The 24,685-nt window shown below is 42.0% G+C and overlaps 1 protein-coding gene across 2 annotated transcripts; it reads left to right on the forward strand.

The window, feature by feature from the left end:
* Positions 1-237: 237 nt before the first annotated feature.
* Positions 238-24,665, forward strand: LOC133105626 (perforin-1-like). Of its 2 annotated transcripts, none has more exons than XM_061215842.1 (3): positions 238-358; positions 21,161-21,683; positions 23,276-24,665. In XM_061215842.1, the coding sequence occupies exons 2-3, from the start codon at positions 21,169-21,171 to the stop codon at positions 24,294-24,296; spliced, it is 1,536 nt and encodes a 511-aa protein (XP_061071826.1). In that variant the 5' UTR covers positions 238-358; positions 21,161-21,168; the 3' UTR covers positions 24,297-24,665. The 2 variants fall into 2 exon arrangements, with proteins under 2 accessions (XP_061071826.1, XP_061071825.1); XM_061215841.1 differs by lacking the exon at positions 238-358 and adding an exon at positions 11,628-11,762.
* Positions 24,666-24,685: the final 20 nt, after the last annotated feature.

Below are 24,685 nucleotides of genomic sequence, written 5' to 3' on the forward strand. Positions count from 1 at the left end.
CAATTAACAATTAACAAACACAGTTAACATTATTTTAAAAACCTGATATGTTTAACATGACATTCAGTAAATAATAATAATAATAATAATAATAATAATAATATTGCAGTCCAAAAGTGGCTAGTGAGGAAATAAATGAAAACAAACAAAAGCTTTTGTGGTGTGTGCCATTTAAATGGGCTTTGCATTTAAACATGTTGAAGTCATTTCCGGGGTTAACGGAAATTGCGCAGAGCAGTGAGGTACTGCTTGTTGCCAGGGTCAAGCAGAAGGGCCTTCTCATAGCACTCAATAGCTTGAAGTTTTTCACCTGTTATTTCATGAACATTGCCCAGAAGCCCATAAGCTTCGCCATCAGGTGAGTTTCTCAAAACTTTTTTGAGTTGCTGCGCACACTTTTTCCCCTCTGGTGTATCTTTCTGCAGTCTAAGCCCTTCCTTAGTGCATAATAGCCAGAACCAATCTGTAAGCATTGTTTGGATCAAGTTCTAAAACCCACCAGATTACTGTATGACCATCCGATATTCCTGTCCTCTCCCACTGACATTTCAATATTGCTTTTAAGCGTGTTCTGTAGATCATTTAAGTTGGCGTCATTCAAACCCCAGGTGAAGTGACACTCAAGTTTGGCGAGCAGCATATCTTTATTCAATCTGCAACAAATAAGGAATACACTGATTACATTAATTATATTTGGGGTAATAAAATGGTTGCTGAACAAAGAGAAAGTCTTGTCTAGTTTTTTTAATGTATAAAAATGTAAATCATCCAATACTAAGAGATATGTTGTTTTCTTATTGTACATGTGAGTAGTTCATTTATCCATTTCAACATAATCTTAGAACTATGAATTCCGGCTTTTATTAAATATGCGCTTACTTACAAATAGCTTCGCGTGGATCTTGAAAACAGGTCAAAATTCCGCTGCTCCTATTAAAACTGCGCCACAACCCACAGCGTTTTATAGAGCCTCCTCCCCAAAGTTTGGTCGCAATAATGTAACGGACGAATCCCTTGCCACGCCCTCCTCAGGATTCAATTAATGCAAACTTTAAACTCAAGAAAAGGGAGCAAGTTTTTGTTTTCAATTCTGTGAGCGACCTTAAGCGTGGATCTATGAAATATCAGTCACAATAAGCCAATGCATATGCAGTTGAAACGTAATTTTCTTTGCTAGAGTTTCGTTTCTTATTTCCTGAGTCTGCTCACACCCTCTCAGCAGTGAGACTCTAGGAGACTTAAGGTACACTGGAAATACTTTTAATCAGAGATGCGCACCGTAGGTGTTTGTTTTTAAGCTAAGACGCCGATACATTACTGCGGTTTACTACACCTGTGTTGCTGCATTAACTGCATTAGTGGGCGAATACGAAAGGTAGGCTATCTTATAGTTAGTTGCCGCAGCTGCGAGGCTAGGCTAACTTTAGGTTTATACAAATAATATTTCATTGTCACACCTGCACTTATTGTGGTTATCCTAGGTCACTGGCATGCTTTTATAGCAGGCTTTTTTGTGTGTTTTGACCTACTATTAAAAAGGTATTTACCAACCGATCTACAGAGCGCATTCGTTTTAGATATGGTAATAATGCAATGTATTATTCCTTTAGATATCCTGTGATTCTGATTGGGTTGCCAGCCCCCTGGTTCTTCTGAATAGCATATGTTACGCCCGGCATTCAAGCAGTCAACAACCAAACATGGAGACCAGACAAGGAAAATAGATTAAGAGTTTTATTTGCAATAATGTGTTTGTCTGAATTCATGTCAGAGTGAATCAGTTTTGGGAGTGTTTGAGTGTGAGTGTGGAAATCCAAAATAACAAAAGGAAGACCATGTTTTACAAAACGAAGCTACGTCTCTTTAAACGTGGCCAGTAATTACGCAAGATTTTTTTCCACACCTTAATGGCCAGCAATGTTCTCATGTGAAATCCCCAGCACCATTTCTCTGAACTTTGTGGGGACTACAATTTGATCAATAACTTCCTCTTTCAAGACACCTAAATGAAATGCCGACCTTCTCATTAACAAGCCGTTTTTTTAAATAATACCCCAAAGGTGCATTCTGTAACTCAGCCTCCAGACAGACCAAGCTGAACAATGGTTCAGGTAATATCACTCTTTTGCTCTGTTATGACTTCCTCTCTGGCCACAGATGTCAGTGGCTCAGAAAACTTAACCTCCTCAGCTTTTAGCAGGGTAGGAGAAGAAACATCTGTGGTATTGAGCCATGAGGGCGAGCAGCGCTTCGCCTGAGCAGTACTAAGCTCCAGTTTTGACTCTAGCTGGGTGCGGTCTCGAGCCAGAGCATGCATCACTGCACATGCAGGAAACACTGAGCGGTGCTGTTTAGCAAGTTTATCTAACTCCCCAGAAGAAACTGGATCCGGTATAACAACCACAGGTTGAATGTTTCCAGACCTTACCACCAGCTAGATCATGGCCAAGAATAACTTCCACTCCTTCCACAGGCAAGGAGGGCCGGACAGCAACCACCATATCGTCCCGCACCAGATCACAGTCCAAATGAACCCTGTGCAGAGGTACACTCATGGGAATTAGACCAATACCACGAACTAGGACATTCTCCCCAGTAGCGGAGGACTCAAAAAAGGGCAACACATTATAAAGAATTAAAGTTTGAGCGGCGCCAGTGTCTCTTAACACGCGCACAGGTTTTTTACTGAGACCGCCTACTGTCGTGAGCCCGGGACCCCGTGCCGAGCTCAGACCTCACGTTCCCACGAGCAGTACCCCACGAGGAGGTGTCTCGGAGACGAACTCTCTTTTCCTTTAAGTACTTTCGAACGTCCTGGAGAACTGGTAAGTTCTACTGAACTTCCAGCCCAGTCTCGAAGTGAAGTGGTGTGACGCAACGCTGTTATATGATTTCCTGTATTCACTGTATTCCTCTAAAAGACCCTTTCTTTATTAATTCACCCTCTCTCAGATATGATTATAGTCAGATATACTTTATTATAATCAAAAGAATAGAGTTATACAGCTCACAGGTTAAATATCATCTTTCAGTTTGCTAATCACATACATTGCTTTATATTCTTTCAACCGTAGGTTCATATAACCCCTTTCTAATTCACCTTTCCACCAGGTGTTAATATCAAGATACACCCTTCAAATATCCATCCTCTTTGTTTTTCTAATTCACCTTTCCACCAGATGTTAATGTCAAGATACACCCTTCAAATATCCATCCTCTTTGGCCTTTACCTTATCCTATAACTCCCCCTTCAGGGAGATAATAGCTACTCCTGGAATATTGTGGGTACGAACACCCCTAAACTTTTCTACTTTATTCCTACCTTATATAGTATCTTACTGTAAAATAAAAGACATAAAAATGAAAGGAAACTTATAACTTTAAATCACCTAACAATGCTACCTTCTATAGTATCTTACTGAAAAATAAAAGACATAAAAAAGAAAGGAAACTTATAACTTTTAAATCACCTAATAATGCTACCTTCTATAGTATCTTACTGAAAAATAAAAGACATAAAAAAGAAAGGAAACTTATAACGTTGAACTTCTATGTACTACTTTTCCTACTTTTACAAGTAATATAGATTATAATTACCACTCAAGCTTGATTTTAGTTGTTCTGCGTTGCTCTTTCTTCAACATTTTGAGAGGCTTTTTTAACGTCTAAAAGCTCACTCCTTATATATCCTGAAACTTGTATAGAAGTGTACTTATTTTGGTAAGACATTCATCATTCATCCATAAATATCCCCATTACACCGAGTGGGAAACCACTAGCTCTTATGCAACTTATTTAATGAGCCTATTCATCACTGTTATCTGCCTCATTGTCATAGTCTCTCCTTGACTCTCTCCACACTTTGACGTCATACAAGACAGCAGTAAGTGCCTTCCACCATCTCAATACATTCTTCAGGTGCTCTTTCTTGTGGCACCTTAAGGAATCTACAAAGGACATCCAATTAATAGCCGAGTGTAATTCATCACCCAACTCCTCATACTCTTTCATTTCCCAATCGTCCACATTGTTTTCCTCATCTCTTTACTTTAACCAGGCCTTATGATCCTCCCCTGTAGGAGCAAGCCCACACTTCTCAACCAAGAATGTTATTATACTTTCATGTTACGCATGGCCTCAGTCAGACCTTTAGCCTTGCTCCTTAGTACCCTAAATCTAAGTCCTCCGTCTTCAGACTCCTCTGCTGACAAGTAGGGCTGCACATGATCTCTGAACCACATATTTTTCCTGTTACGGGCGTTCTTACTACCACCTCAATGGCGTGTGCGAGGGGTTAACAATGCATTCCTGCATAACCCATCCTCTGTCAATCTCTCATCAGGCGGGCCTAGGGCCGGGTCCTCGACACTACAAACAAAACATAACCGTCAGAAATAAAAGAGCTATACTCTGCTTCCACAATTTCTGCATTGGAAAGTTCCTTTTTTCCTGACAACCCCACATGAGACAGCTGCTGTAGGCTAAAGCCATTGGCTTTGTGTACACAGCGGAAGTAGGCTTCTGAGTTGTAGAAATTGGACACTCGTTTCGCCAGTGACCTTTATTACTGGCATACATGGGTCGGAACAAATTTACCATCTGTACCAGGAACAGACCTGACTACAGGGGCAGAAGTACTCCCACCAGAACGAGAACGAGGTGAGGAGAAATCACTTTCTAGATTTAGCCACTCTTTCAAACAGCTGAAAAAATGCTTCCAGATCTTCTTCATTGAATTTTGGAACTAGTCACAAATTATGAGTTATGTTACTCTTCTCTTGGTCAGGCATTCCAGTAAAACTTCCATTGAGCATTGACCGTTGTGCGGGGGAAAATGCACATATAAGATATCACAGGTGAGCATCGTCTGATGAAACAGATCCAGTAAAAACACAACAATAGCTATTCTTCAGTTTAACGTTCTCATTTATTTGATCAAACTGAATAAGAGAGTGGAAGGCCTACCAGCTTTCTGATAGTTCTTCAATTTGCTCATACACACAGTATGACTTAAATACAGTTTTCAGTATACAGCCCCAGAAGGGAGGGGGGGACATAAACAAAAATACACGCAGGTGGCTGCTAACTTTTATCAGTATTTGGTCTTTACTGTTATCAGTATTTTGTCTTCACTGTTACCCCTTGTTGGCCTTCTATGAGAACCAGAGTGTGCTAGCTACCCCCTTCTGGGTGAAGCAGAGACATCTAGGTGAAAGGCTATTTGCCTGCTGGGAGAGAGAGAAAGAAAGACTCCCTTTTAACACTTAATAAAGAAGTGGTCTAATAGGAATAAGGATTACAATAAAAGGTTATCTTTGATCACGTGATTATCTCTATGTTAACACACATTGTAAATTAAGAATCAATTAGGAAAATTATCCTTACAATCAATTAAGAAAATTATCCTTACACCGTTCAGTAGCAGGTAATGAGAACTGCCACTCATTAAACTTTTCCAATTCTTTTTGTTTCTCTCATACATGGATCAACTTGTCTCCCTCTAACTGCACTAGTAATTTCTCTTCTTCCAATTCCAACTGCAATTGATGTTCTTTCCTTTTCCAACTCCAACTCAGTCAATTTTATTTGCAAAGCAGCATCCGTGTCCACCATCTCTCCCAACAATCCTTTATCTACAGCAAGTTGAAACAACAATATTCGGAGTGCAGAACCATTATGTTTTCCTCCCCACGACTCACCCCAAAATTCTGCGAGCAACAACAATTCAGACCTTTCCAATAACTGGAAACTAGTTCTAGAAGGACGAAGCAAAAATTCATTTACATTCGGATGCACTACTTCAGGCGGCAACCTCAGCATGAAAGAATAAACTCAAATCTTACTTCCTCTACAGCACAGACAATCCTTTTGGAATACAACCAATGCTCAACAATGACCAGTTTGAATAAGACATACTTACAAATTACAAATCTGGCAAAACTAGAATAGACAAACGGTAAGCAGCTCCGATATCTATAAGGGGGTATAGTCTGTGGTGTATATTGTACGCAGTGCCTATTGTTTGCAGTGGAATTACAGTTTGTAGTCTATACGGTTTGCAGTGCTTATAGCTTGCAGTGAATCTTCTGTGTATGTGTATGTGTATGTGTATGTATGTGAGTGTTGGTTTGGTCTGGCCATAGAGGAACCATCCCCTATCATATCTAAGGGGGCTACATCAGTTTTATGTCTTTATAAATATATTGATATAATTTGATTCCAACAAACTGCTGGGTTTTAGAGATTGGTATTTTGTGTTGTGGTCTGTTATTCTGGAACAGAATAATATTGAAAGCACCAACAATCATTCCATGGTCAAAGTCACTTAGATCATATTTTCTCCCCATTCTGATGGTTGATGTGAACATTAACTAAAGCTCCTGACCTGTTTCTTCATGATTGTTTGTGATGCACTGCTGCCACATGATTGGCTGATTAGATAATCACATGAGTAAAATAAAATCCTCGATGAGTGTATGTAGCTACTGTAGGACCTAAATATCCAAAATTAGCAAAAAGATAATGAAATATAATCTAAATGTGCCTTTCTGCTGGAACTACTAACACTGAACATTTTACTGTTTGTATTGTAGCACATAAAAAACAGTGCATGCATGCTGCAGCTAATACATTGTATGTGTTCTGAAATAAGGGGTATTTTCAAATAAAACCTATAGCAAATTACGTATAGCCATAGCGTTAGGGTAAAGTGTGCATAGCATTAGTCTAAAGTTAGAGAACATACAGTAAATATTCCCCAGACTACTTTACGGCAGAGAGTCATGTCTCGGATGCTGACAAAGAAAATGTTGCCTTATGGTAATTACTTACTTGGAAATTTGAATTTTGTATTTTAGTTGTTTTACGTGGGTTTGAAATGACATATCAGTCATGTAATTTCAGCAAAACAAATACAGTTGATTTCTGGATAATACCTGTAACAAATATAGAAACACAGTGATGGATGTTGCAATTGCATTCCTTTCAATGCATACAATTTAAATGTAAATTAATCTGCACACCATTATATTATGGTGCCATCTTAAGCTGTCCTCCCAGGGTGTCACATTAAATGTATCAATTATGTCAGTCATTAAACTATTGCATTACACATTAATATTCTAATGTTACCATACTCAAAACTCACACTTAGGATATTTAACCTCTGAGGTTGCTTACATGCTAAATTTGAAAAGAAGAGTATAAATCGACCGTTGCAATCTTAAACTGTAATAAAATGAAATAAGTGGTTATGTTTCCACTCCTTAGAGTCATTATTTGAACTTCATTCCCCTCTCAAAGGCAGCAGAGAGGTCATCAGTTTCAGCAGCAAGCTTGTCTTCAGCCCTCAGGAAGGCCAGAGTTTCAGATGCTTCTGCAGCCCTCTGCCTGTTTTTTCGCCACCTCTCTGCAATTTGCTCCCGCTTCATGATTTCACAGAAAGAAATATACCATGTTAAAGCTATGGGTCTATAGAGTAATTGGACCCACTTTCATTGGGTGCAAATGTACAGTTTTGAAGTGATCAACTATGCAAATGAGCTGGGTGGCAACTGCCAGTCTATGGCATGCTTGGCTGCCCCACACTGGAAACACAGCAACAATTGCTGGGGACATGATTTCACAGAAATTCCTGTACATTATTAAAGATATGGGTCTATAGAGTAAATGTATACCCCCTTTCATTTGGTAACAATTTATCGTTTTTGAGTTATCAGCTATGCAAATAAGCTGCTTGTGAATTGACAGTCAATGGCAAATACACAGCGGTAAATACAGCAACAATTGCTGGGAACATGAATTAGATAATAAATGTATAATTGTACAGATATTATACATAGATTTAATGTGTGCCCCTTTATATTTGTTGTTATACATGTTTTTCAAACAGTAAGCAGGTATGCATTTAAATGAGCTGTTACTGAACCGACAGTGTCAAGAAATGTATGCTTGGCCTACATTATAGTAACTAGTCAAATAGCAAGCTAGTTTTTATAAGTGGTATCAGCAATGAATTTAAACAATGGTAATTATGTGAGGAAATGCAGAAAACACGGTGACTAAAATCATAGGAAGTTGAGCCCGGAAGTTCTGTACAGGAATTGTAATTGTTGCTAGCTTCACAGAGCTAGCTGTAGCCACTACAGGTGGGTCAAGCCGCCAAAATAAGAGTCTGTTAAAAAAAAATTAGCGGAACCAGTTTCTGGCTGATTCAACTGATAATTTTTACCCTTCCACCAGATACCATAAATCATTGTTGTAACTCCCCCCATTTTTTCATTACCCTGAACAAGAAGTTCTTAGTAAGGCTTCTTTGTGAATAGGTCTGTATTACAGGTACAGGGAAATCCGTATGTACTTGGACAGTTTCTGTTCCTTAGTCCAGCACATTGGATTTCAAATTAAACAATGAATGTGAGGTTGAAGTACAAACTAAATTATACAGTATATACCTGTATAGTGGCCTCCAGAATTATTGGCACGCTTACTAAAAAAGAAGATAAATGGCTGCATATAATAAACAACAGAGATAATAATCTATATGTTTTGTTTCAACATATGGGTAAACTATATAATTTTATTTCAATTAATTTCAATACATCAAAACATTACAAAACAAAAAGAATGTTTTTATTCAGTAATCAAATTTTTCCAAACCACGAGTGTAAAAATTATTGGCACCCCTAAGAATTATTGTAAATTAATTAAATTGAAAATAAAATGTTATTTAATTTCATTTTATCTCAGTCTAAAGGAACTACATTGTGCCATGTCCATCACTTCCTGTTTAGCTAGAGAATGGAAATGAGGTGTAAATCATGCAGTAAAGCAAATAAGAGGTAAAAAGTCTCTTTGTCAAGCATGGGAAAAGCCAAATAACTCAATTCAGAAGAGACATACCAACTGTCAAATATGGAGATGGGTTGTTTATGTTTTGGAAATATTTTGCTGCCAGTGTTCCAGTGGCACCATTTAAGATCAATGGCATTGTAGCTAGCTCCACTGAAAGACGGCTCAAAGACTGATGTTGTTTGTGCAATAAAAGTAGCGTTTATTCCTGAAACTGAGTAGACTTGGTTTTAACGTAGCCTGTAGACCTTACTATGAAAGCATAAACACTCATTAAAGATTGACAACCGTAAGAACACCGTAACAGCACCAACAACGCCGTAAGAGCTTGTAATCTCTTCAGTAAAAGGGAGCAAGCTTTCCGTTCCATCCAGTTTGAGACAATCCATGTGAAGCAATTAATTCTGGGAAACTTTTCGAATTGCGCGCATATGCAGGCAGGTCGTAGTGCATGTCAATATGTTGTATTTCAATATAAAAGTCCTCACATGGGATAGCTTGCTCACTAAAAGTATTTTGCTCTTACAATGATATTACAACAGAAATCAATAATCAGTACCTTGTATACTCAAAAGATAGGGTCATCTACAGGCATAATGAATTCGGGCAAATTCAGGGCAAAAATGGAGGAATGGTCAAAAATCCCTGCAAATATGTTCACTAACCTTATCACACAATATAATCATTTTTGCCAGGGGTGTTTGCATAAAGTATTAAACCAGGGTGCCAATAATTGAAAACTGGTTGGGGAAATGCATTTCCAATTTGAAGAATGTAAGACCATTCGCTGCTGTTCCAGAGACGCCCCAAAGTTACTTCGAGCCACGCCTTCCCCTGCCGGAGCGTTATGCAGGTGAGCCGGGCTCCTGTCAGTCCTTCCTTTCTCACTGTTCCTTGGTGTTCGGGCCGCAGTCTTCTTTGTTTCTTAATGAACAATCCAAAGTGGCTTCTGTGATAACGTTCCTGACTTTCTTTCCGTGATGAAAAAGAGTATTTGACGGGTCAGCTGTGCGGCACTCCAGGGCGCGCCAGCTCCTCCTGCGTCAAGAGTTCTGTGTCTGACTTTTTGATTAAATGTAGAGCTTTGGCGGCCTCTGCTGGCTGGAATAAAGAAGCTCTCTATGACACAGTCTGCGGCAAACTCGCACCGCGGCTTATCGGTCCATTCCCATCTCCAGAGTCATCCGTCCCTCCACGGTCTAGCTGAACCTCCCACCTCCCCTATGCTGGATCCATCCAGTTTTCCACGTGTCCTGTGTCAAGCCTGACGCAGTGCCCCGGCTCAGCCCTCCTGCCTGACCCCCACCTCACCCCCTGGCTCATCGATGAAAATCCAGTGTACACATTTATTCTTCCTACTTCTGGGTTGCGCTTGGTTCTTCAGTCCCAGCACCTGATAAATTTCTGAATGTGTTGACACCTGGCCACTAAACCTAACCATTTGGAAGATTATGAAGGATTCAAAGGTAAAGCAAGTGATTACGTGGCAAACTTTCATTGTGCTGATAAAAATGACAAATGAATTTAAACACATGTTCAACTACCTAATGATGAGCCTATTAGTTAACTTCAGTGTTTTATTCATCTTATGTAATTGTTTACGTGAATGTGGTCATTTTATTCTTCATGCCATTACAAAGCTATTTCTGGTATAATGTGGTTTAAGGTCAAAGATCATATTTTTTCCCTATTCTAACATTTGGTCTGAAAAACAGCTGAACCTCTTGACCACATCTGCATTCTTTTATGCATTTAGTTTCAAGTCACCTTTCTTTTCCAGAGAAGTTGTTGGGCCCAGTGGCAAGTATCTTTTGATGGGGGCCGACAGCCAGCAACAGACTGATGGCAGCATTAAGGCAGGGCTCTACAGTTTCTGTGATGACAGAATCACGCCAGGAATCGCGGAATGTAAAAGCTGATTGGAGATTTGAAAATATGCCTACATAATGTAAATGTTGTGATAAGTGATTTATTCAATACACATTATTAAAAATCAACAACTATTTACAGCATAGCGTGAAGAAAGAAACTGACAAAAATGTAGTCTTGGAATGCTGTGTTTTCAACAACAACAATACAATAGGTAAGATTTTTGTGTTAAAACATTGTTACAAGTCCATTGTAAATCTATTCCTATCATGGAAAAAGGCTCACTGGCATGTTGACTCACCCTCTCTGCCTGTGTTCATAGTCCTTAAATTCGGGATTGAAAATATACAGTTGACAGACCGACACTCTGTACCAAAACATTGTATAGCTGTACAATAATTCAAGCTCATTGGTTGAAAATTGGTTGTAACTGCCATAGTCAATGGCGTGGGTGGGGGGTGGGGGGGTTTCAACGTCAGTGTGTACTCAGAGAAGGGGGAGGGATAAACGGTGTTTGAGGGTGTTTGTTACTGCAATTCCTCTCTTGACCGTTAGTTTGAGGTTATGTATTGACCAGAATCTGAAGCCTCATTAACATTAATTGAATATGCTCAAGCATGGAATATCCTACTGTTATCTGACATTTTTACTCGGACATCAAATTAATTGCATTTGTGTGTGCTTTCTGTTTTTTCAATTGTTGCTTCATCAAGCCGATAATTCCTCCAATTTAAGATCAGTAAGACACAAGATTAGAAATATACTGTAAATGAAGATTTAACAGAAAATGATATGGTTTAAACTGGGTAATGAGGTTTTTGATAAAAGCAAGACGTACTTGGTTTGAAAAACCAACATGAGAATGCACGACCGGACTGAAGGCCAAATTTATCTTGAAAAGGAGGGACCGGGGCCCTGCACACAGCACAACGCATAGGTGAGACAGGAGAAGAGGCCATTTTATGTCTCAGCTGGGTCAACAGGAACTGAAGAGGACAAGCTGCAACAGGTTGATCTTGGCTAAATGCGATCTCCGGCAACAGGTGAGGCTGAATGGGGGCTGAAGTCAATTTAATTGGTTAATGAATATGCTTAATTATATATAGATGAAATCAGAATGTTTGTAAGTAAATAGAGAGCGCAAAGTGGAGCTTTAGAATGTAGACCGCTGTTTGTGCACGTGAGTTCGCCAATATATTTCTCGCAGCAAACGTAATTTGTCCACTTTTTTACTTATAGTATAGGTGATCAAACTTACAATAACTAAGTGCTAGCGTGTTCAAAGCCTTTACTGGTCCCTGTACGAGGTTAGCATGATGTAGCTAGCATACGCGAATAGCACAAAGCCATAAAATTTGCTTTTTAACGGCACTTGGTCATTCGAACAATAGAAATAAAAGCATTCGATTTCGTTCAACGGCATATAATATTTATGTCGCACTGTCCATAAATCGCAAAAGTCCCACCATAGGATTTATTTAAATCTTTAAAAGTTATACATTTATTTATAATGTCATTTATTTAGTCATTAATTTATCTTGTTGCTATCAGTGATTCGGCGTGATCCGAGAGTTAAGTTGCTATGTAAATTACGTTAGAAGGATACAACACGGTTATTTGCTACTTAAACGTAGACGCACGCTCGAGAGCGTTAACATGATTGAAGTCTGACATGTCTATTGTCAAAATCCATTGAAACTAAAAAGTAACCAGGGACTTTGGACTTATAAGGCTGGACATACCGAGTATCCAGCGAAAATATTGACCTGGCAACAGTCACAATTCTGAGAGTTCGAACTGCCATGTAAGAGCGCTATTGTTGCGTCACCATTTCGAGCTCCATAAATGTAAACAATGGAATGTTGGGTGAAATCTGCTGTTTTTCGGTGCCGTCGGGGTCCAGCATTTAACATTGATGGGATGCTGGTAAAATGAGCCGATAACTATACCGAAATCGTGTTGTGTTTCGGACTGTAGTGCCAGATGTAATCAGACACACAGTGGATTGGGATTTTTCCGATTGTTAAAAGAGATGATCGCAGTAAAGTTCGTTTTATTTTGGGATATTAGCCAGATATGGGATATTTGGGATATTAACCAGATATTCGGAATTCCGAATTCAATAGCTCACGAACTAAACGTCCAAATAAGATAATAACACTAAATGTTTAACCGTGGCAACATAGACAATCCACTACAAAGAATTACTTTCGCTTTGAAAATTGGTAATTACATACAGACATTATCTCATTGCCAATCCCAACATTTTTGGTTTTAGGGACCGTCTAGAAAGTACAACGACACGAAATGTAGGAGATTCAAAATATCAACATGCATAATAGCTGTAAAACTTATTCCACAGCCCAAGGAAGAAATGACGACCAATACTGTAGGTCTGGACGTTTCACATCTGATATTTTTTTAGATTGGGAAATTTAAACTGGGTTTAAATACAGCCTTTTTTGAGCGTATGTTTAATTTTGGTCAGTTTTTACGTGGAAACCTTGGAAGAAGCAGATGCCACAGTGGTGCAGTGAAAAGCACTGGTGCCTCAAGTCCTGAGCTTGAATCCCAACTGTGCCTTTTCTGTTTGAAATTTGCATATCACATTATAATGGATGGTGTAGGGGAAAATTCTCAGAACAAAATATCTCCCTCCGAAAAGCATGATAAACAATCACAAGTCAAAATCAGACTCCACCTAAGTGAGCAGGCTGGTTCCTCCAAAACTCTCGACGATGTGTGGGGGGGGGGCTTCTTGAACTGTGTAGACCAAACTGTCAAGGACACGGGCAGAGCAAGATATGACTGTACAGCTGATTTTTCCGGGACTCTCGATGTTTTATGCCAGAAGTGTATCTATTTGACCAAGAACATTAATTATAGCTGAGCTTATGAAAATGCAAGAAACCACAGTGAAAACTGTTGAAATGAGAGCAAAGAATGCTACGTACATTTACTCCCTTAGAAGAGAATAATTCATCAAATGTTTAGTATGTCTGTATATTAGAAAAGTATATTAGAAGTGAATAGTAATTAAATGTTTAGTTTGTCTGTATATTTTCAAAGATTACTGCTGCTTAGTTTGTCTTATAAAAGCGAAAGATACAGAGTGACGTGTATGGATGACGTGTGTGTTAGAGGGGGGGCATCCAGAACTTTGGTAGTTTGCCAAGAGCAGGTGCGGGGTGAAGTGAGGACAGGGGGAGTCCTGAACTTTGTTCGTAGTTGGCAGAACGCCCTGAACTTTGTACAGAGTTGGCAGAGCATAAGGACCATTGGCAATTTGCCACAATGATGTTGTGGGAGGAGCATTGGGAGGAGTTACGATAAGAACAGTGTGGGTGATTTGCCAGAATGAGGTTTGAGGAGGAGTTGTAGGTGGAGTAACTGTGTATAAAATGGGTGTACAAATGACAGTCGGGGTTCAGTTCTGGAGAACTGATCCGGCTTTATGCGCTGCTGCTAATAAAGTCAGATTTTCCTGAAGAACTTGGTGCCATGGTGTCGTCTTTTCCCTCGCGAAGATGTTTTTCGACAAATTGAAGATTTGGACTCTGTCGTTTCCTAGACACGACAATGGATGGCCATTACAAAGACGGCAATACTGTATGGTATGGAAATTTAAAACTGAATAGATTTTGGTGAATTGTTTTACATTACGTGGCATTTAGCAGACGCTCTTATCCAGAGCAACGTACAATAAAGTGCAAATCAATCACAATTTTCTTTAAAAAAAAACCCATAGCTTTGCAACTATCAAAATTGAACTTCTGTTTGGCTGGCACAGTGGTGCAGTGAATGGCACTGGCACCTCACAAAAAGGTTTTTGGATCAAATCCCTGCCGAGGCCTTTCTTTGAAGACTGCATGTCACGTGATAATGGTCCAATCGGCTTTATAGAGCAAGGAATACTGTGATGATGTTTTGGAAATTTAAAACTGAATTTATTTGGGTGCAACCATTAGTAGGACCACACAAAGTCCAACAGAACTTTAGAGAGGGCCCCCTACTGGTTATACTACAGTGTGCATTATTGTTCTGCAGTGGGTTGGTTGCATTTTCTCCTGGATTAGTTAAGTATTATTTGTTTGCTTGCTGATTCTAAATTCAGTTTAGTTGTCATCATAGTGTTCTGTTGTGTACTTGTTTGTCAGCTAAGTGGTGTTTATTTAGATTCAGTGAAACTGGGTTAGGTGTTTGTTTCTCTCAGGTAAGCTAGGCTATTAAGTTAGGCTATTGTTTTACTGGCTGGCAGGCCACAGCTTTTGTTGTAGGAGGAGCCAATACTTTGCACCCTGCTCAGGCTGTTATTACTGGCACACCTGAACTCACTTCAGTGTGCATTATTGTTCTGCAGTGGGTTGGTTGCATTTTCTGTATTCAGCGTCAGTGTTATTTAAGCAGTTGTCTAGCGCACCAGCGGCAGCTGTGTGCGGCAGCCTCGGCTACTTGCCTTGGCGTACGAAGTCGCAGGTGTACAAAGTCGGGGGTGTCTATCTACGGGTGTCCATCCAGGCTGTCCGAGAGCCTGATGTTTGATTTTGTTTTTGCTGCCTGCCCTCATTCCACTGTGTAGTATTCCCCTTGTCCTCCCTAGTTCCCTCCATGTGTTTCCTTCCCATCCCTGTCCTCTCTCCTCTCCCCAGGTCCCAGTCAGGTAGGAGGTTCACCTCCCGCCAACATGGGCAGAATATCTCTAACCTCATCTTTCCTCCCAGATCCCCTGGTATTGATCTCTGTGTGGCTGGTGGCCTCTGGAACTGCCAGTCCGCCGTCCAGAAAGCAGACTTCATATCTGCCTATGCCTCCCACCTCAACCTTGACTTTCTTGCTTTAACTGAAACGTGGCTCTCACCAGAGAACACGGCCACCCCGGCTGCCCTTTCCTCTGCCTTCTCTTTTTCCCCACACACCCAGATCCTCTGGCAGGGGAGGTGGCACAGGTCTCCTAATCTCATCCTCATGGAGATCTAGTGTCTTCTCCTCATCCCTCTCCTTCTCCTCTTTTGAATTTCATGCGGTTTCTGTTACTCTGCCGTGCAAACTGTTTGTTATTGTTGTTTATCGCCCGCCGGGTCCTCTGGGGAACTTTTTGGATGAGATGGACATCCTCCTCAGCTCCTCACCTGTCAATGACACCCCCCTGATCCTCCTGGGTGACTTCAACCTCAACTCAGAGTCCACCCAGTCTACCTTTCTCTCCCTCCTCTCTTCTTTTGACCTTACCCTCACTCTTTCCCCTCCCACCCACAAAGCAGGCAACCTTCTTGACTTCATCTTCACAAGGAGCTGCACAACAACCAACCTCTCTGTAACACCACTCCATATATCTGACCACTCCTTCATCTCTTTCTCTCTTCCACTCTCCTCTAACACCCATCCATCTCTCCCACCATCCACTGTCACCTGTCGACGGAACCTACGCCACCTGTCTTCCTCCACCCTCATCTACAATCCTCTCCTCCCTACCATCTGCGGAGTCTTTCTCTCGACTGTCTCCCGATGATGCGGCTACAACTCTCATGTCCTCCCTCTCATCTTCCTTTGATTCTCTGTGTCCCCTCACCACCAAACTAGCTCGGGCCTCCCCCCCCAGTCCTTGGCTTTCTGATGCTCTACGAGCTGTCCGAACCGAACTGCGGGCGGCGGAGAGAAAATGGAAAAGGTCCCGTCTCCCCAGTGATATGGCTTCCTTCCATACCCTCTTATCATCTTTCCATTCCTCTGTCTCTCTAGCTAAATCTTCCTTCTTTCACTCGAAAATTAACGCGGCCGCCTCTAATCCCCGCAAACTGTTTTCAACTTTCTCCTCTCTTCTGGCCCCCCCTCCCCCCCCACCCCCCTCATCACTCACACCTGATGACTTTGTCTCCTTCTTTGAAAAGAAGGTCGATGCTATTCGCAATTCCTTCTCCCAACCCTCCACCCCTGCTGACCCTCCTACCCTCCCCAACTCCCTAACCTCCTTTTCTCCCCTCTCTGACGCCGACACACTGAAACTCCTTACTTCCCACCGCCCAACCACCTGTCCTCTTGACCCTATCCCCTCTCCCCTCCTACAATCTATATCTGATGACATTCTCCCTTTTCTCTCCTCTCTAATCAACACCTCCCTCTCTTCCGGCACCATGCCCTCTTCCCTGAAGAGGGCCAGAGTCACTCCCCTCCTCAAAAAACCTACTCTTGACCCCTCTGCCCTGAACAACTACCGGCCTGTCTCTCTTCTTCCCTTTCTCGCTAAAACCCTGGAACGGGCGGTCTGCTCCCAACTGTCCACTTATCTTCTCCAGAACAATCTCCATGACCTCAACCAGTCTGGCTTCAAGAGTGGCCACTCCACTGAAACCGCCCTGCTCGCGGTCACTGAGGCACTCCACTCTGCTAAAGCAAAATCCCTCTCCTCTGTCCTCATCTTCCTCGACCTGTCGGCCGCCTTCGATACAGTCAACCATGAGATTCTGCTCTCATCGCTGTCTGGGATGGGTGTCACAGGTTCTGCACTCGCTTTGTTTTCCTCCTACCTCTCTGGTCGCTCCTACCAGGTGACTTGGAGGGGCGCAGTCTCCGACCCTCAACCCCTACGAACTGGAGTCCCGCAGGGCTCGGTTCTTGGGCCTCTCCTCTTCTCGCTATACACCATGTCTCTTGGTTCTGTTATCTCTTCCCACGGCTTTTCTTATCACTCCTAAGCTGATGACACCCAACTCTTCATTTCCTTCCCCCCCGACACCCAAATCACCACACGGATCTCTGCCTGCTTGGCTGATATCTCTGCGTGGATGACTTCCCATCACCTGAAGCTCAACCTTGCCAAAACTGAGCTTCTCTACATCCCTGCTAAGTCCTCTCCGTCAATCGACCTCTCATTGACTGTTGAGGACTTTGTAGTTTCCTCCTCCCGTACAGCAAAGAATCTTGGGGTGACTCTTGATAACTGCCTCACCCTGGCTCCACAAGTATCCTCCACTGCCAGAACCTGCAGGTTCTTTCTGTATAATATACGCCGTATCCGTCATCTCCTGACTGAGAAAGCCACCCAGCTCCTAGTCCAGGCACTCGTCATTTCCCGCCTGGATTACTGCAACTCCCTCCTAGCCGGTCTCCCAGCGTGTGCCATCAAGCCCCTCCAGCTGGTCCAGAATGCTGCAGCCCGCCTGATCACCAATCAGCCCAGGTCGGCTCATGTCACCCCGCTTCTCATTGGCCTCCACTGGCTTCCTATTGCCGCACACATCCATTTCAAGGCCCTAGTGTTGGCATTTCAGGCTGCTAAGGGGACTGCCCCACCTTACATACAATCCCTGATCACTCCCTACTCCCCAGCTAGACCACTCCGGTCTGCCAGCTCTGGTTGCCTTACGGTTCCCTCTCTACGTGCACCTGGCGGTCGAGCTGCACGTTCACGCCTGTTTTCCGTTCTGGTTCCTCAGTGGTGGAATGACTTGCCTACCACTGTCAGAACAGCAGAATCCCTCCCCCTATTTCGACGCAGACTCAAAACCCACCTTTTCAAACTCTACCTTAGTCCTCCCTCCTGATTTCCCCTGCCCCTCCTTTCTGATATCCCTATCCTATAAAAAGGCACTTCTGATGACAACTATGTTTAGAACAGCATTTCCTGTGTATTTTGCTAGTTTCTGGATGTGATGCTCTGACTTATGGTAGAACCTATGCACTTGTAAGTGCAAGTCTGCCAAATGACTAAAATGTAAATGTAAATGTAAAATGTACTACAAGTTTCAGAATTATAAATGTGACCGGTTTAATTTTGGTTATGGTTTTTAGGGGAAAATGTATCAGCTTGAAAAATATACTAAAACCAACTGGACTTAATAGAGGGCCACCTACTGGCCAAACTGCAACTTTTATAATGCAAAAATGTACTTTTGTAAAATTTTGGTGAGGTCTTTTTTTAGACAAGAAATTCAATAGCTTCTCAACAATATGTAGGAAAGCACTAAAACCAACTGTATTAAATACAAGACCCTCTACTGGCCATGGAAACAGAAGTTTATTTAAGTTTTTTTTGTATTCTGAAAGTTGTACTATGGCAGGAAGGGACCCCCTATTAAGGCTAGTTGGTTTTAGTCTTGTCCTACCGCCTACAGACTGTTGCACATGAAAGCTAGCTACAGGATTTTATGCCAGAAAGTGACTAGCTTTGACAAGGACATATTTGATGCGGCTTCTACATTTCCATGGGAACTTTTATGGAACCACTGGGCGACATTTAACTGCTACATTAACTACATTAATATAGCCTTACGGAAAAGCTAATGTTAGCTGGTAAGCCAGCTAACAAAACTGAATTACAGAACTGAATGACAGAAATTGTGCTTAGCACTGGATAACTTATGTTATGTGTGACTGTTATGTTAGCTGAACAGTAGAACAATTGTAGCTGGCTAAGTGGACTAACTTTTCAGGGCAAACATTCTGTGGCACTCGACTCAAACATAAGTAATCTTAACTGGTTAGCCGCATCATATGACTGAAATCTTACAATCAAGTAATGTTGTACTCAGTGTGCTATTATGTGATGGCTGCGTTCAATTAGCTCTCTAAGAATCAGAGCACACTTCACTCTTTCAGAAGTTGAGAGCAATCAGAGCATTGTCATTCAGAAATACAGAGCACTTACGCTCTGGAGCGCTCCAAGCATGCACTGGACGCTCTGAGAACAAATAAACGAACGCAGCTCATATAGTAGCGAGTGGATAGCTACTGTGACAATGTGTCATTGAAAAGCTATGTTTGTCAGACAGATGTGGACTGATTTGTGATAATAAAACTCAATGGTTTAAAGTAATTCTCAACAAGCTGATGTTTACGCCTGGTTCATAATTGACCCATTGAGAATAAATTGCATTCAGTAAATTACCCTTACAGTTGCCCAACGCTTTTATCCCCACCGGTATACAATAGTGCAAACCAAAGGTCACTGGAACAATTACAAAGGTCAGACGAATTATTAATATTCTATCATCAAGTAATCAGCCCAAAAGCAAGAAAAGTGAACAGAAACATTGGAGGCTAGCTAGCTTCATTATAATCAGACTATAACTTTCCATTTGGCTGGCCTTTAAACTAATGGCCTATGACACGAATAGCCTGCAATTAAAAAATAAATGCATCAAAATAACCTTGCAACGTTTCGTGCTTACTCAGCACATTGAGCAGGTAGTCAATATAAACAAATCCATGGATTAAAAAACATCTGTTGATACCCAACTAACGTAGAGTATTATTGTATATGAATAAAGTTTTCATCTTTGTAATTGGCAAGTTTATCATCTTCATCATCATTTGAATATACCTCTAACAGGTTTCTTCTGTCCTTAAAGACCCTCTCTCACCTCATTGGTCTCAAAATTTGCTCTTATAGTCAGTTTTTCATGTGAGTTCTCACTGATATAATGTGACATTTGGCCCCTGGTGTCATTACAAGTATTTCTTCAATGATGGTGGAGCCATATTAGGAATTATTTTGTAAATTAAGCAGGTAGCTGCATGAGATGGGAAATTATCAAATAAGAATAAATTGTATTTCCTAATTGCATTACAATGATTGTTGGCTTTTTGCCCAGTATTTTTAAAGTTACATGTAAAATATGAGGAGTCTCTTCTACAAGCTGGACCATTGACTTGTTGAGTCGGGGTTAGTTCTGTAAATCCCATGTAAATTATTATGGATTTTTAAAAGAATTAGATTTCTGGTGGTGAACTTTCTGGATGGTCCCTTGCATGTCAGGAGGACAAGACACTGAATATTTGCTCGATTTTGATTAAACATATGCATTTTGGTAAGACTATTGTTGTAGCTTGTTGACTTTTGTACCCGCATTCAGAATTTGTCATTTGTTTCAGTATATGACTTTCGTTCATGAGCTATTGAAGCCGGAATCCGAATATCCTAATATTTATGGCGATGCCCAGATCCTACAGTTTATTGGGCTGTCTCAGTTTTGACGGGTGCTTGGCACAGTCAATCAGAGCTGACACAGAGACGCCCGACATACAGAAATTTCAGAAACATGAGGGAAAAAATTAATCACAAAAACAGAACTTCATATTTTATTGCTCATGTCCATCACAAACGTTGGCAGCTAACATTAGCTAATGAACTCCAGTCACTCATTGGCAGCCGAATAACTAGAGAAACACTGGGATGATAACTTTGAATCCAACCTAGCTAACTAGTTTTGTTAGCTAGCTAACTAGTTTTGATGGTCCACCCGGATGTAAGTTCTATGCTGTTGTGACATTACGCTGATTTAATCTATATAAATATGAGACCCTGTTCAGGATAAGCAGGTTAGGATAATTAATGAATGAATGAATGTATGAAACCAATATGTTTTGATTTACCCTGCATGATAGTAACAGTTTAAAAATGATGATGTTGGCTGCAGTTCATCCATTACTCTCCTCCTGCCAGTGAGAGCTATGACTCCCCAACTCTACCTGTGCCTCCTGGTCCTGGGACACCTGTGCGTGGTGCTCTCTTGTCGGGTGGGGACGCTGGAGGAATGCCAGGCAGCCCCGTTCGTCCCCGGACACAACCTGGCGGGAGCGGGCTTTGATGTCGTGAAGGTCCAGCACAAAGGCGCGTACGTGATCGACCTCCAGACCTTCCTGGACTCTAACAAATCGTGCACCCTCTGTGAGAACCCGCTTCTCGGAGGCAAGCTCCAGAAACTGTCGCTGTCTGTGCTGGACTGGCGGGCCTTCACCAGCTGCAGGCAGGAGCTGTCCAGCACTCTGCTCAAAACCGTCACCTCCGTGGCCGACAGCGCGACCGACCTCATCGAGAACGACTGGACCGTGGGCCTGGGCCTCAGGAACATCAGCCATCTAACCATTGGTGGCAGCCACTCCACCGCGGTCGAGTTCGCCACTGAGGCCAATGCGATCGACAAGTCCGTCTTCACTTCTCACCAGCTCAGCTGTAGCCACTACAGGTGGGTCAAAATAAGAGTCTGTTAAAAAATGAGCAGAACCAGTTTCTGGCTGATTCCGACAGGTTATTTTAATATGAGTGAATTTACATCCAAATTGGGTGATCTTAATTACATTCAGAATTTTAATACAGACAAAAAGTAATTGGGACAGTTGCTTCTCAGTTGTTTCTGATTAGACGGGTATATTCAATTGCTTCCTTCGTGCAGGCATAAGAAAGCTTTCAGTATCCAGTCCAGATTCTAGTTACCATTGAAATCTTTTAATTTGTCAACACGAGGACCGGAGTTGTACCACTGAAAGTCAAGGGAGCCATTATGGGGCTGAGAAATAAAAACAGTAAGATACATAGGCCACAAAATAGGCTTACTAAAACAAAGGTTTGGAACTTCATTAAGAAGAAAGAGAGCAACGGTGTATGTTTGGGATAATTGTTTTGCTGTGGGATAAAGCACCAATGAGTTGCTTGAAGTTGAACAGATAAAATGTACTAGAATGAAGAATGAATTCTAAATGGATCTCGAGCAGTTCCTTTTGACCTACTCTACACATGTACACTTTCCACTTGCCATCACTCTGATGCAAGTCAATCTTGGTCTTATCTGTCCACAAGACCTTTTTCCAGAATTGTAGGCTCTTTTCGGTACTTCTTAACAATTTGTAACCTGGCCATCCAGTTTTTGCATCTTGCAGTGTTGCCACTGTTTTTTTGTTTGTAAAGTCTTGTCGAGACAGTAGTCACTGACACAGTTACAGCTGCATCCTGAAAAGTGCTTCTGATCTATTGGCCAGGCGTTTGGTGATTTTCATCATTATGGTGATAATTTGGTCTTCTTTGGCCAACCAGCCCCTTCGCAATCATTGCGTTCACTAATGCTCTCTTTCTTCTTCATGATATTCCACATAGTTTATTTTGGTAAGCGTATTGTTTGGCCAATGTCTTTTGTTTTTCTCAGTGACATAATGGCTTCCTTGACTGTCATTGGGATATCTGTGGTCAATAACAGACTCCAAAGGCAAATCAAAGAGAATCAAGAATCATATCAAAGGGAATCAAGACGCTTTCTTATGCCTGCAGTGAGGTACCAATTGAATACATTAGTTTCATATGAAATAGCTGAGAAGCCAACTGTCCAAGTACTGCTGGTCCCCTAAAATGCAAGGCTTTGTATAAAAATGTAAATTCCCTCAAATTAATGGTGACAGTCTGCAATGTAACCTCATCTTTGGATTTGTTTCGTTTCAAATCCAATGTGCTGGAGTACAGAGCCAAAAGAACAGAAATTGTACCACTGTCCAAATACTTATGGACCTCAATGTATATGTCCATAAATGAGCAGGGTGAACTACATGAACATTTTCACGTTTCAAGAATATTAAAGCCAATTTCTTTCTTTTTTTTAAGAAAACGTGGAAAATGTTGCCACAAGGTGATTAACCTTTTCAGAATGTTTTCTCTAACTTCATGTGAATCTGAAATTGAATGCGACTTGTTCATGAATCAATGATTTCTTGTTATTTCCATGTACCTCTTTTATCCCTTATCACTCCTTTATCATTTTCATCTCCTTTTTTTTTCTCTTCTGACTTGTAGTTACCGTGTCTCAGGAAACCCGCCTCTCAGCCCAGAGTTCCAACGGCAGTTGCGCTCTCTCCCACAGGAGTACAATCTGAGCACACAGCACCTGTACAAACGATTCATCCACAGCTACGGAACGCACTACATCCAGCAGGTGCGCCTGGGCGGTCGTCTGAGGAGGCTCACCTCCATCCGCACCTGCCTGGCCTCCGTCAACGGCTACTCGGCCACTAAGGTGAAGGACTGCCTGAACACGGGCCTCTCTGTGGGGCTGGGCTTTGTGGAACCTTCCGCCACCACCAGCCAGTGCAGGACTCTGCTGGACAACCAGGACAGCCAGACGGGCACTCAGCTGTCATACCTAAACCATGTCACCGAGGTCCTGGGGGGACACAAGTGGCTGGGAGAGGTGTCCCTGTTCAAGAATGAATTCTTCGACTTCCGAAAATGGCTGACCAGCCTCAAGGACCTCCCGGACATTGTGTCGTATTCTCTGGTCCCCCTCCACAAGCTGATTCCCGACCGTGTCGTCAGGGGGAACGTGAATTCTGCGGTCAACCAATACCTGACGGAGAACGCTATCCCGAAAGACAAGTCCCCCAAACAGTGTTTTCGGGAGCCAAACCTTTCTGCTGACTGCTGCCCCCAAAACCCAATGAGAGGCCGGCTGCAGGTGACAGTGAAGAGGGCCTGGGGGCTGGACGGGGACCCGGTGGGGAAGCCAGAACCCTATGTGAAGTTCTGGTATGGACCCTACTTCCACCAGACCTACTGGATCGACTCGGAGGACAACCCCAACTGGAACTTGGACTATGACTTGGGCCATGTGGAGGCCTATCACCAGCTGACGATGGAAGTGTGGGACAAGGATGTGTCATACGACGACCGCCTTGGCACCTGCAGTACACAACTGCAGCAGGGCAGCCACTCCCTCAGCTGCAGCCTGGATGAAGGAGGGGGCTTCTCCTACTCCTACACTCTCACCTGCGACCCACAACTCGGCGGCTACCAGTGCGGCACGTACAAGCCTGCCTAACAGTACTGGGTCAGGGGACAACAGGCAGTACAAGCCTTCCCCCCAATGATGGGTCAGGAGACAAGACAAATTTTAAAAAAAAGAAAATTTGCACGCTGATCTGGTCACAGAAATACCAGAAAATGTACCTGCTGTTATCATCAATGAACAAGAATGTAATCCTCCAGAGCAATGTCACTATCACCAATCTACTGCAATGCATGTTTTAAAATAATCAGCACTTATTGCGGTGTTATCTTGATTAATATATTTATCATGATGACTATCACATATTGTGTGTATCCAGCCAAGTTCACAGTGACCTGATGATTTTCTGCTCCAATGATTTTCACTTTATCAATCCACTAAATAAACAAATTGTATAGCTGAGTTTCCCTATCTTATGGTTT

The sequence above is a fragment of the Conger conger genome, chromosome 12 (assembly GCF_963514075.1).
Source record: "Conger conger chromosome 12, fConCon1.1, whole genome shotgun sequence".
Lineage (NCBI taxonomy): Eukaryota > Metazoa > Chordata > Actinopteri > Anguilliformes > Congridae > Conger > Conger conger.

What these genes read in the sequence shown, in the direction of transcription:
- LOC133105626 (XM_061215841.1), top strand. An exon ending in CTCAGCTGTAGCCACTACAG is followed by an intron (nt 21,684 to 23,275) that starts GTGGGTCAAAAT and finishes TCTGACTTGTAG; the next exon opens with TTACCGTGTCTCAGGAAACC.